Source organism: Lontra canadensis, unplaced genomic scaffold, assembly GCF_010015895.1.
Source record: "Lontra canadensis isolate GAN:19392208 unplaced genomic scaffold, GSC_riverotter_1.0 scaffold34, whole genome shotgun sequence".
Classification (NCBI taxonomy): domain Eukaryota; kingdom Metazoa; phylum Chordata; class Mammalia; order Carnivora; family Mustelidae; genus Lontra; species Lontra canadensis.
This window is the reverse complement of record NW_022631028.1, coordinates 2,897,459-2,911,658: the sequence shown is the minus strand read 5'-3', so window position 1 is coordinate 2,911,658 and position 14,200 is coordinate 2,897,459. Positions and strand designations below refer to the sequence as shown.

The following is a 14,200-nucleotide window of genomic DNA, read 5'->3' as shown; positions in this document are numbered from 1 at the left end:
GTTCACATGGGGAGCCGGGAATAGAGCTGGGTCCAGACCTGGGCTGCCTGGCCCCAGGCTCCGTCCTCTGCAGCCCCTCAGTGTTATGAAGCAAACGGAACAATTTCAAGAGAAGCGATGTGTGTTCTGAGAAGGGAAACAGGGTGCTTCAGAAGCGTACGGCAAGGGCACAACTTCTCATCTCCCATCAGAGGAGACCCCCTTGTGGAAGGGACAGTTACTGAAGCTGTTACTGAAGTCAGAGGACCTCATGGTTTCAAGTGAGAGACTCAGGGACATTGAGTTTGAAAGTCAGCAGCAGCCTTGAGGCTTGAATCCAGAGACAGCAAGTGGGATGAACCCGAGAGAAGGTCAGAACATTGGTCCTAGAGAAGGAGGGACAAAGAGCCATACCCTGCTTTCTTTAGAACCAGGGCAATGCAACAGAACTTTCTTCAGTAATGGAAATGTTCGGGGTTCTGAGCCGCCCAATATGGCAGCCATTAGCTGCACGTGGTTATTGTGACTGAGAAACTGAATTTTAGATTTAGTTTAATTTAAACTAATTTAACTTTAAATAGTCATAGGTGTCTGGTGGGCGCTGTGTTTTACAGCACAGCTCTCGAACAAAAGCTTCTGCAGGGAAGGGTGAGCACCTATTCGAGAAGGGCCCTCCCCTCTCACTCAGCTGACTTCAGAGAGCTAAGCACATGTTTAAGAGTTAAGCTCCTTTAAAAAGGATAATTTCGAATCCTCCCAAAGAGCATGTTACTGCAGAGCAGTGGTGATCTTCTTTTGTGGATGTATTCAGTGACGTGTGAAATGGCAGACAAGTAGAATAAGGCAACAAAACCTCAGGGCTAGGTAGCCATCCATATGTGTTTGGGGTTTAGAGTTGCAGGGTTCTAGGATTTTAAAGCTGGGAATAAGGTGGGGTCATTTCCTGAGAAGACAGAACTGAGGTCCTGGGAGAGACTGGTCTAAAACACTGAAGGGAATTGGGACAAAGCCTGGCCAAAAGCCCGTCACCCAAGTCACGTCCCAGGCAGGACCGGGATGCCAGTATTTCCCATTCTGCCTCTTGGAAATGGACACCTCTTTTGTAGTCTGTATGCCTGGTTTGTTTCATCAGTTGTTTATTCATTAAAAATGCTGAGCAAAACCGGATATGATCATTGCCCTCCTAGGTCTTGTAGTGCACAAGGCACAGTATTCAAATAATCACAGACATAAGTGTACAGTTGTGAGTGCACTAGGGTCTGTAGCAGAGACGATAGGTTGCGAAGATTTGATCTCTATGGAGTGGGGAAAAGCTTTTCCTGTAGAAGTAATAATTGGAGTGAGCTCTAATGGTTGAGCTGGAGTTAGATTGCTAGATTTAACAAAAAAATAGAACATCTAGTTTTGCATTTTCTCTGGCAACCCTAGATGGATTTAGCTTTGGGCTGTGATGGTGATGACGGTGGTAATGATGAGTGGACTGAATCTTAAGATATTTATGTGATTAAAAAGCTGGACTTGGCAATGCATCAGTTATCGTAAGAAGGAGTAGAAGATGCACGTGACGGTAGTCATCCTAGGATGACTCCTAGTTTCTGTCTTACATAACTGGATAGATGCTGGTACCATTTGCTGAGATAAGAAACTGGAAAAGGGCAGGTTTGGTGGTGGGGCTTGGGAAAGCGTGATGGAACTTTCCACGCGCCACCAGTTCTAATACCAAGAGTTGCATTTACTCCAACAGAATCGAGGCCCCACCTGTCTCTATAAACAGTCTAACTATTGTCCCTCACAAAGCACAGAAGTTATTAGTGGAGCTCATAACTGATCTCGGCTTTGCAATTTGAACCAACGCCTCATTCTGTCATTAGATAGATTTGACATCAAGGCCAAGACAACAGAAATAAATGTGTCTTTCCTCCTTGGCCCAACTTCCTAATTGTGGCAATGAACAAATTTATTGGATATGGTGCTTAAAATAAATCAGCTGCACCATCTCTCTTTGCCTTGCTTTGCTTTTTTTTTAATTTTTTTTCCTTCTTGTTGACATTTTCACTCAGAGAGACAGGTTGCTGCTTCAGCTAGCCCTTGGGACTTCTCTAGGAGAGGGTTTATAAGGGATGAACTATTCAGTGGGGGTGGTTCCAAACATGCCTGTTTTACAAATGCCTCTGGGTAGAAGAGGCTGATTATACACTTTAGGCATCGCAAAGGTTTTCCCCCAGCATGGAAGTACGGCGCCAGTGTGACATTTCAAATTGGAGTTATGGGTTGCATATTTCTGCATGTCAATGAGGGAGAGGGATGTCAGCCTTCAATAATGTTATTGTTTTGCTTCCTTGAAGGTCTACCAAAACGCAGCTGCCAAGAGTATACTTTTTGGGGACACAGAGATAAAGCAGGGGTGAAGAGAGTTCTTGTTTGTCATTGAGGAAAATGAGACGGTCTGGAGTCCTGTTCTTTGGCAGGCCTTGGAAGCCGTCTGTTGTGATAAGCTCTGTTGGCAAACTCCACCGTGGCATGTTCTCTGTTGATAATGAAAGTAACCAAAGGGAATCTGTGCTGCGATTGGCTGTTCCTCTGCATATGAAGCTGGAGACGCTGCTATCAGGGTAGTTTTGCTCCATTCCCTGCTTTGAGATCCTTAGAGACTCCTAAGTTGACAACATCGATGTTGGGGACAGACAAGTGGGTGTGCAAATGCCAGTCATCGTTTACATGTTGTGTGAATCTCATCTTCATCTGAAAATGGGACTACTAATGTCTTTTTTTTTTCCCCCATAGGATTATTAGTAAAGATTAGAGTAAGTGAATGTATGGGTAGTGACATGACAGGTGCACAGTCAAGATAAATTTTGGTCAGCGTTGTTCTATCAGTATACATTGTGACACCAGTACCCTCTTCTGTGTTTTAGAGCTTATACTGGCCTCCAATAGTAGGTGGCACTTAAGACTGCTAGGGTTTATTACATGCTAACATTGTTCCCAGCACAATGGTGAGGACTTGGTTATGTAGTATCTTGAGTCCATCACTCAAAAAAACCTGCTAGATGAGTGCTGTTCTTGTCTTTATACCATAAGAACTGAGGCTGCGAAGAGAGAGGTCCCTTACCTTGCTTAGGGTCACAAAGCTATTGAATTATATTACTCTCTTCAGTCTTCCGTGTAAAGCCAGACGGCAGTGGCAAGAACAAACATCTCATTAGAGGACAGTGGCTTACTGTCGTTCTTTGTGTGCAAATCATGGTTCCGTGGGGTGGAGCAGGTAAGCCAGGGAAGAGTAAAAAGAAAGTGATGGGCGTTTGTAGGAATGATACCATCATGTGCTGAGCAAGCAAGTGGAAAGTGAAATAGCACGGATCTGAAGTCAGCGAGATGTGATTGATGGACTGGGAAGAGGCTGCTGTGAGTCATGCTCTTAAAAACCAGATCCGCAAGAGAGGCGTGGAGGCGCATCCCGGGCTGGCGTTCCTGTGTGCTGTCCCTACCTGTGTATTGACTCATTCCCAAAGAATTCCTCATGCCAGCCTGTGCCGGCACTGCTTCAGGCCTGGAGACTTGGTCCACAAGCAGATGTGGTCGCTGCTCTTCTGGTGCTTGCGGTCAGGAGGTAAAGACAGATATTGGCAAATTCAGCCGTATGATAATTACAGCAAAGGGCATCGGGAAGGAGAGGTACGTGGTTTCCCGAGGACACTTCAGGGCAGCTTTGATCTAGTTCGGGGTACCTCTGCGTTTTACACATAGAAAGAGGAAGGCGTTTTTTATCCTTCCACACCCCAAAGAATCAAACCCATTTTCGCGTCCTTGGAGGCGATATTGCCCCATTGAAGACGCATACTATGGATTCCAGGACGTCGGTACTCACTACCGTGCTGTTCTGCTTATTTTCAAAAGCATGTTCCATAGGAAGAAGACAGACAAGTGTCCCTTGTCCCACCCACCTCCCATGTGGAATTGCAGACAGGGGTCCAAAGAACCTGAGCACTGTTTACCCTGGACCAGCCAGGTCCAGACCTGACTCTTAAGGCAGGCATTTCTGCCACTGTTGGCCTCCGCGTTCCTCATCTACTAAAGAGGAAGGGTTTTCTGTGACCTGGTTCCCTCTGCTGTCTATGCAAGGGGTGGTCCAGTGCTCCTCGCTGGTGAGTCCTAGCTAGAAATTCAGAATCTTGGGCCTTCTGCGACCCACTCAACCAGAGTCTCCATTGCAATTGAACTTAATGGTTTGCACGACGTTTAAGAAAACTGATGTATGCCACACAGAGCATTTGTGAAGATCACGTTTTAGTCCCCTCTTTACATCTTATTTCTAGTGTCTAGCATAGTGCCTGCCCCCCCAAAAAAAGTTCTCTTTAGGGAAATGAATGAATACTAAACTTGTACAAAGTGAGAGGTCATATAGATTTGATTCATTCTGGCTTAAAACTCAGGGTTACGGTCCTCCTTAAATATTTTATCAAGCTCTAAAAATTGATTTGCTGTCCCCATTAATTTTTAAACGCATGTCAGAAAATATTTTCTTAGGCTTGGTCATGGCCGAAGATTGTGCCTGTTAATTAAGGCCAGCAGCAGCTTCCTCTTCTGTCTTCCCTTGCCCTCTCCTCCCTCCCCAGCCACCATCCGTGTGGAGCCGGTTTTGAAAATACCTGTAGAGACACATGCATTCCCACTTGGGAGCGAGCCCGGCCACCTCAGGAAGTGTGTGTTGGCTAACGTGGAGACTATAGGACAGTCGGGCTCGTGTCTCCCAGAAGCTGTGAAGCCTGCTAGGTGATAACCCAAATTAATTTTTTAATCACTTATAATTCTTCATATGATTTTTCTTTAATAGCATTACGTGCTGTGCGTATTCCTCACAGGGAGTCTCTTCCCTGTACCATCTGTAAGTTTGCGGTCTACCGTGGCTAGGCATGGCCCAATGCTGACCAGGTGGAGACTTGATGAGTCGTGTGGGACCTGCCCAGGGCCAGCCAGCTAGACTTGGAAAGTGAAGAGGGCGGATCAAGGCAGTGGAACCCGTGGTGACTGGCCCATGGCAAGTGCACCACCCATCTTGCCCATCCTGTGGTGAAGACAACATGGGATTTCGGCATAACCCCACCCACCACGAGTCCGGGGACCAAAACCACATTCACCCAGAATCACATCACTAAGACCAATCCGTGACTTACCGATGCTGTTTTGAAGTTTTAGGTTTTCTCCCCTCCCTGCTGTGCCCCAGTACCTTTGTACGCCCATGGCTTCACATTGTATCAACCTTAGGGAGGCTGTTCTTGACTGGGGCCAAGGTGTTGGCCTGGCAAGGACAGGGATGCACCCGGGGTAAGAGAACAACTTCTCTGCAGAAATTTTTAATTCAACAAGTGTGTTCCACGTGAATTGGCCGTGGTCACACACTTGTCATCAACATTGCCTGGAACGGACAGAATCCAAGGAACCAGAGCTTATGCTTTGTTGTGTAGCACTTCTCAGTATATCCAGATTTTAATCAGAAACAATTCATTTTTGGGGTGCCTTGGTGGCTCAGTGGGTTAAGCACCTGCCTTTGGCTCAGGTCATGATCCCAGGGTCCTGGGATTGAGCCCCATATTGAGCTCTCTGCTCAGCAGGGAGTCTGCTTCTCCCTCTCCCTCTGCCTCTTGCTCTGCCTGCTTGTGCTCTCTCTGTCAAATAAATAAAGTCTTTTAAATTAAAAAAAAAAAGAATCCATTTTTATGTTAGTGAGTAATTCAAATGATTTTTTAGCATACATGGGGGGAAAACCTATCTGTGAAGGAAAGTTGAACCCCCTGTAGTTAGAGAACTCCTAGAAATAAGCTTTTCTGTAATGTTTGTAGGCAATATGGGTAATAAGAAATGCTGGAGAGATTTAAGTAATTGCACCATTTCCCATTTACAACCCCTTATAGTTTACAGGGTACCTTTGAGAAAGTTACATAATTTGATATTCACAATAATCCTGGGGTCACTCGGGCTGTCATTTCTGTCTCACAGAGAATGTATTATACTGAGGGTTAAAACCTTGCCCAAGGCTCTTTCATCATTGGCAGGTTCTTTTGCTTGTTCCTTTACAAGAGTAAAGGAAGAGTATTGAGTTATCTTGTGGCAGGCGCCTGAGACACAGTGTCTTGTTAATCCTTCCAACACGGTGGAATGAGCTCCTTTGAGAGATTAGAAACAAGCTGTGAACATTAAGTAGCAGTCCTCAAGGCTCGGCGTAGAGGCAGACTTTGGTGTAGGTTAGAGGCTTTCAATGGACCATCTCCTTTTATCCTCCAAACAGGTGCTCTAGATAGAAAGGAGGTATTCAGGAGAAGGAGGGGGAAAATGAAGGATGGGAGGGGAATCAAAGCGGGAGACAAACCAAGAGAAACTCTGGACTCTGGGAAACAGGGTTTCAGAGGGCAGGGGGTGGGGGGAATGGGTTAGCTTGGTGACGGGTATTAGAGAGGGCACGTATTGCATGGAGCACTGGGTGTTGTACGCAAACAATGAAGCATGGAACACTACATCAAAAACTAATGAAGTACTGTGTGGTGACTAATGTAACATAATAAAAAACAAAAATGCTGAATTTTTAAAAACATGAATTATTCTTAGAATTCCAGTTTTACAGAAGAGGACAAAGAGGGCTTTTTGTTTGTCTCTTTAATAGTTAAATGCCTAGAATCACGGAGCCATTTAGGATTTGAAAGCCTAAACTGTCTCTTTTCCGCTTTGATGTGCTGGGTACTGCTCATGTCCACACCTTGGGTTAACCTGAATGAGATTCCTCACGGAATAGTTTGTCTTTGACAATAGCCATTGCGAATGGTCAGCCTAAGAATAGGTACTTTTTTTTTGTCTGCAATCTTAAACTAATTTTCAGGAACAGGAAATAACTATGAATAAGTGGGCTGTTTGGGGGAGTTTATAACTTCATTGAGAAATCTGCTAATCATTTATTAAGAAAGATTCTGAACTTGAAAACTGAGGAAAATCCACACATATTTGTCAAATTTGGGTAGAACTTTTGTTTTCCAAACATTTATTTTTGTCAAAAACTGAGGGTATCTAAGTTTTCATTGATTTTCAAGTGAGAATAGTTTCCTGATTGTTGCTTTGGTTTCATGGCACTGAAAGTGAATGATTATGTTTGTAAAATTGTAATTATAAAATTATGAATAAAGGGACCCATCCTTTGGTCCCATATTTCAGTGGAGGAGTCTTCACATAGACTCTGGTACTTGTTTACTTCCAACTCAAAAATACACATGATACTTTGGTAGATTAGTGATCAGAAGGAGTTAGAATTAAATTCATTGGAGTTTGTCTCTCTTTTTTTTTTCCTCCCATGTGAAGATATTTTTTAAATAGTTAGCTGTTTTACTTACTTAACCACATTAATAGTCTTCAGTTCATGAAAAAGTCAATGCTGTGGCCTCCTTTCAACTTCAGCAAAGATATGGGATGTCCTTAGATGTAAACTCTATAGAAATGCAAGAAGTTGGGGTGCCTGTGTGGCTCAGTGGGTTGGGCCTCTGCCTTTGGCTCAGGTCGTGATCCCAGGGTCCTGGAATTGAGCCCTGCGTAGGGCTCTCTGCTCAGCGGGGAGCCTGCCTCCCCCACCCCCCCACCTACTTGTGATCTCTAGCAAATAAATAAATAAAATCTTAAAAAAATAAAAAGAAATGCAAGAAGAGTCTTGGTTCATGTGTGTGCTCCTTAATCCTTCCTTGCAACACATGTTAGCCTCTAAAAACATACATGGGATGCCTTTCTTCAAGTTGGTTGTATTCAACACCTGTACCTTTAACTTAGAAACCTGACAGATGTTTTGAAGAAATTGATACCATCATCTTTTGTGAAAGAACTATGATAATTGAGTTGAGTATAAGCCTCCAAATTGTGTTTTATAGGTTTCATTCTGGTGTCCTTCAAATCATACATGGTACCCATTAGTCTACTGCATGTTTTAACAGGTGTGGTTAGTTTTCCTGCTGACACACACGATCACACCACTGTCAAAGAAAGTGGGTGTGTATATTCATAAGTGGTGGTTCAAAATATTTTAAAGAAATAATAGTAATAAAAGATAAATTTTAATTATAAAACAAAGGCTCAGTAGAAGCCAGCTCTTGAATACCCGTGTGTCTCATTCAGAGCAACGTGTTACTGTCTCCTTTTGCTTTTGTGCTTATGTTATATAGTGTGTATTTTATGTAATCATGTACTGAGGTTAGACAGTAGGGGGAATCCTTGGGAAGAAGCAGTGTGCAAGATTTGTTATTATGTATAAATTCTACCTTACTAAGCAAAGAATTACAAACATTGCTTAGGTTCTTTTTTTTTTTTTTAAAGACTTATTTATTTATTTATTTATTTATTTGACAGTGAGAGGTCACAAGCAGGCAGAGAGGCAGGCAGAGAGGGAGGAGGAAGCAGGCTCCCCGCTAAGCGGAGAGCCCGATGCGGGGCTCGATCCCAGGACCCCAGGATCATGACCTGAGCCGAAGGCAGAGGCTTAACCCACTGAGCCACCCAGGTGCCCCCAGTGCTTAGGATTTATTGAAGGACTCTGTGTCATTTATCTTTCTGGCTTTACTTTAGAAGATGTGTGCTGGTGAATGGATTAGAGGCATTCTGGTGCTGATTTTTTTTTTATCATGTAGTCACTGCATATTATTGATTATAAGCTTATTTTTCAAACTTTGGCTGTTCATGAATCACCTTTATGGCTTTGTCCATATCTGAACATACTATCTATTACTTACTTGAAATATTCTTTAAAATAACATTTTTATCTTAAGTTTTCAAAAAGAAACTCTAATCACTGCCATTACTATTCTTATTCAATTAATTACCTTTTATTATATATAGCTGCCTTTTAAAATAAAAAAATCACTTTAAAAATATTGCTTTTTCTCTTTAATTTTAAAAGTAAACTTTATTTTAACTACTATAACTTAGCAGAGCTAAATTTTTTTCTTTTAGTCCACATTAAAAATATAAACACTTATTAAAATAATAAAATGTAAAAATCCCTCCGGGTACTGCTCAGAATCACTTAACGCACTGAGTCAAATGTTGGGAAAAGTGCCTAAAAGTGAAATGGACATTTCCTAAAAGAGTGGCCACCATGCCACCATTGGCACAGTTTTCTTTTAAAACTTGGCAAGGGTTTACTCCACCCCACATGACTCTGAGAGTCAAGCCTGCCATTCAGCTAAAGACGCGCCACGTGGTGTTCACCATCCTCCTTTTTATATAGTGCCCTGGTTCCCTCTTAAGGAGTTCCCTTATTAAGGGAAGGTGACCTTGGCTTTGTAGGCATGTAAGGGTGCCGGCCATAATGAATTTTTTATTTTCTCTGAAGCGAACTCTAAATTGGATTCAGCATTATGCTGGTGCATATATATAAAAAGGTGACCAATTGAATTTCAAATGTAATGAGGATGAAGTTTTGGTATTCAGTACAGCTGGCTTTGTTTTTAGCCCTAGTAGTAGGTTCTTTGCAATGAAATAATGCAGCTTTCCTCCTGACTTCGGAAATCACCATGTCTAGCTGGGTAGGAACAACATCTCTTGTGACCTATTCCAGAAATGAAATACAGTGTGTTCTGGTTTTCTAGTTTAAAAAAAAAAAATTTTTTTTTTAATGTGCTGAGAGATTCAGATGTGAAGTCTTGAAAAAAACACAAAGTATTCTTTCTAAAACATGCAAATGTGTCTCTCCATCACCTAGGAAACTATTATGGGACACCCAAACCTCCTAGCCAGCCAGTCAGTGGGAAAGTGATCACGACGGATGCCTTGCAAAGCCTTCAGTCTGGCTCCAAGCAGTCAACCCCAAAGCGAACCAAGTCCTACAATGATATGCAAAATGCTGGCATAGTCCATGCGGAGAACGAGGAGGAGGATGACGTTCCTGAAATGAACAGTAGCTTTACAGGTAAAGACCAGACTGCTTTCCCCTTCAATGGATTTGGGGGAAGGGGTGGTGCGAGGCTTTGGTGGGGAGTGAAGAGAAAGGGTCTGTTCTCAAGAACCACTTGGAAGGGTTGACGAAATTCGAACTGACCATGCAAGGCTTGGGGAAGAGGTGCTATTTTCCCTGATCTATTTTTCATGCTTCTTTGCAGGATTATTTTAACTTCACCCACATATCTTAAAGGGGCTAGAGGGAAATGTCTGTAGAAGGGAATCAAGAATAATCAGCATTGTTTCCTTCTCTTCAAAACGATATTTTAAGCATATTTGTATTTTGTTCATTTATTTCTTGGCCTTGACACTGCTCCATAATTATGCCTGATGACCTATAAAGGGGAATATGAGAATTTGTTTAACAATTCAGTATCCATTGATGTTGTATGGAAGACTAGCAGCATCCTTTTGTCTCCTACCTTTGTAAATAGAGATTGTAATTGAGCTATATACTGTGTTCAGTTACCTGGTGCAGTTTTTCTGTTTGCCCCCAAATGGAGAAAGATGGAAAAATAATAAATACTTGATTATATCTTACATACCTATTCTATGTTACAGAGCATATATTGCTCATTGCATTATACATTTAAATATACATTCAGGGCCATCTGCCCCCAAGCTTAGGTATGCTATGTTTTATGAGGGGATCTTCAAGGACAATGCCTCTGGGTAAGATGATTGCAGGCTGTGTCTTTCACAGTTCTTAGGGGCACCATTCATAGAGGTTATGATGTATATTTCCTGAGTTAGTGTAGTGACTCAGAACTGTTCAAAAACATTTTTCACTTTATGGGGGTCTGACCTTAGGTAGTAACTCAAGGTGTCGCAACTGTACCAGACATTTGTCAATCCACTTTGTAATATGGTGACTTTGATGAAAGCTTGTTTCTCCTGTTTTTCCTCTGCTTACCTAATTTCTTCAATATTTTAGAGTATCGCTATGGAGAAGTTATCTATTTGCAGCATATGAGATCTAACCCTCTCCTAGTAACCTTTCCTGACATCACCACACTTCAGTAATTACTTGATTGGACTCAATTCCAATAAAGGGGAAATTAGTTAAAGTCTGTATTGCATTAGCAAATCTAATAGGTTATTTAGGAAAATGCTGTATTAGCCAAATGGTTTCTAGAGCCTGTACAGACCTCTTCTGAAGTTTTCTAATTCATTAAGCTCAGAAGCCTAAAATTCCTCAAGATGACAATTAAGATAATTTCTGATAATTTTGTTGTCCTAACAGTAACCACTCCTTCTGCAAGAAGCATTGAATAAAGAAGAGGAGACCTACTTTGTTATCCTAGTTTCTTGGTTCTTGGTAGTTGTCTTATTATAAACTGTCTGACTTCTATCACGTGTGAAATGGTTAAGGTTAAATCATAACTAAGTTCCCCCTTCCAGCTCCAAGAACTGGATTCTATAAAAATTTCCATTTTCCAATTAGAATGGTTAGGCCAGGGGCTAACCTATAGTTGTAATAGCTAGGAGAAATTTACCATCTTTTACATATGCATTTATTGAAATCAGCTCATTTCAATTACTTAGAAATACTTAATTCGTGTATAATAGTTCTTGCTGATAGGAAAGCAGATTATGAAAAAAAAAGTTAATATTTCTTTAAAAAAGTAGCTAACATTATAATGTCTTGATCTTTGACCAAATAAGGAGAGCGAATCATAATATAACCCAAAACATAGTTGTGGGCACAGAAATATGATTTTCAGAGTGATGTGCACGGAAATTGTTCTGCTATGTGGACTGGATGGTCCCCAGGAAATGTGCGTGCCCTTATTTCTCCTCTATTTATTACGGTGGTTTCTGGCTATGAAGCAGGAATAAAGTAGGAATTGTTGACCATAGGTTTTAATGCTCTTCCTGTTAATAGCTACTATAAATCTTGGTCTCTAAAGGCCATGCCTCAGGTATTCTGACCCCACTGAATACTCCCTAGAAATCCTGGCATCAAAGAAAAACTTTGGGGCTCAATTTGTCATTGCCAAAACCAGTCTGATCATTCCTTCCGCACACACCCACACAAAAGCCAGGTGGCACCTTATTGTCTTCCTTAGCCTCCTGTCCTTAACACCAAGAAAGTCGGTAGGATGCAGAGAGAAATGATCTTCAGATATACGTGTGATGGGCGTCCTCAGTATGTTGAGTAAATGCCTTCTCACTTACCACGCTACAACTCTGACAGCTGACAACCTGTCATACCCTAACTCATATAAATTCTTTCAGATAATTGACACTACCCAGTCTATGATATGTGTGTATCAAACTAGCTGTGTCAAAGCATTTTTGCTCTCTGAACCGCTTTAAGTAGCAATCCATGAGCCTCTTGGAGCATAGAGTGACAGTAATATAATGAGGTCTTGGCTCCTGGTTGGGAGAGTTATGATAAAGGAATGAGTTTCATATACAAATAGAGAAACACAGTGGAGGTATTAAAAATATTTACTGGGATATTTTTTAATTAACATGCGATTGCTGCTGTCTTAACTGACTTCTGCTTTGGGTCTTTGGAAGGAGGCATGAAATGTCTAAATAATATGGGGCATGTCTGTAGGTAAAAGAGGAGGAGACTTGTGGCCAAAAGCCTCCTGGGGAGGTGGCCACAATTCCTTCCTGTCATCAGTGACTGAGGCAGGAGCTGAGCAACGAGGAACCCATTCCAGATACTTCCCCCAGAACTGACTGTTGAGCATGAAGCAATAGGCCAGTCTTCTACACAGTGTGCCTCAATTATGGACCTACATGAGTCCTTGAGAATGAACACTCTTTATGTGTGCTTCCTGAAGGTAGAGTTATATTGCTGACCAAAGCACACAGTTGCTTAATGCTAAATAAAAGCATTTGTATAAGGACCTTGTTTAGACTGCTTAGAAAGTCTGTAACAGGGGTGCCTGGGTGGCTCAGTGGGTTAAGTCTCTGCCTTTGGCTCAGGTCGTGATCTCAGGGTTCTGGGATTGAGCTCTGCTTCTGGCTCTCTGCTCAGCGGTGAGCCTGCTTCCCCCTCTTTCTGCCTGCCTCTCTGCCTACTTGTGATCTCTCTCTGTCAAATAAATAAATCTTAAAAAAAAACAAAAAAGAAAAAGAAAATCTAACAAACCACCACAACTAAAAAGTAGCTGGTTTGTCCATTAACTCCCTCCAGGAGACATCAAAGGTTATTTAATTGTGTTCCGAGGCTTTATTTTCCTCCCAGCAGCCCCCCTATTATTGAACATGAGGTTGCTGATGCTTCTCTTCCATTAGCAGGCAATGATAAAACATTGCTTTGGAATGTCAAGAGATGATATTATTTTAGGAGCTAATGTTTCTCAGGGCTATGTGGCAGGCACTTTGCTAAGCTTTTTACACATATGTGAGGAAGGTCTAATAGCTTGTCCAAGATCACAAAGCCAGTGACTGTCAAAGCTGTCATTTCAACCCCAAAAGCTGACTTCAGAGCCCGCATGCTCATCCAGTGTGCTCTGTGTGTTTTAAATCAAGTTTATTAGCTCTGTACGCCGTCAGAGATGCACCTACTGCTAAAAGTTGGGGTCATGTGATATAGGCTCCAGAAATGTATGTCTGACATGAGTCACCTTCACAAGACCCCAAGTGTGCATGTGTATTTAATATTTGAAGCTTTTTACTTACTATACATGAAAAAGTTATTTATGTTCTTTTATGGTTTATAAGTCATTTTCACGCGTATCCCCCAAACCACCTGGAAACGTTGAGAGCTTAGCAACCTAGGCATTACCTTCCGCATTTTGTAGACGGGAACACTGAGGAACAGTGCATGTCCCCCCACTAGACAGCAGGAGAACCAGGCTTCTTGGTTCCCCATCCAGCCTGTGTTCCAGTCGTCCCTTTTACCTATCCTGTTTGGATCCGCTGGCAACCTTTTGTCAGAGAGTGATAGCAGCGCTCCTCCAAGTTTGGTAAATCAAATGAAAGATTTTCTTAAAATCAGAGCATATGTCAAAGTCAAAGCCATGAGTAGGACGATGAATTTGTAAGTCTGCACTTTGTCGCGGTTCTCCCATTGTTGGACTTTTCATTTTCTTTGTGAGAATGAGGTTGTTTAAGGTTCTGTTGAACTGGAAAGAAGACACAGAAAGCCAAACACGTCAAATTGTTTACATTAAATATCTATAGCTTTTTTTTGGTTAATTAGTTAGATAGGAGGAATCGTTCGACAGTGTATACACATAGCAAATCGTCACGATGTAGCCTTTAAATATCGTACAGTTCTGTCAGTTGTGTACCT

General features: G+C 42.0%; 1 protein-coding gene across 14 annotated transcripts in view; it reads left to right on the top strand.

Annotated features, from left to right (window-relative positions):
- Positions 1-14,200, top strand: part of MAGI1 (membrane associated guanylate kinase, WW and PDZ domain containing 1) — a 633,434-nt gene that overhangs the window by 508,319 nt on the left and 110,915 nt on the right. For all 14 annotated transcript variants that reach the window (XM_032867328.1, XM_032867342.1, XM_032867333.1 and 11 more), the window contains exon 4: positions 9,707-9,913. In XM_032867328.1, coding sequence (XP_032723219.1) covers positions 9,707-9,913 — 207 coding nt within the window. The remainder of the gene's footprint in view (positions 1-9,706; positions 9,914-14,200) is intronic.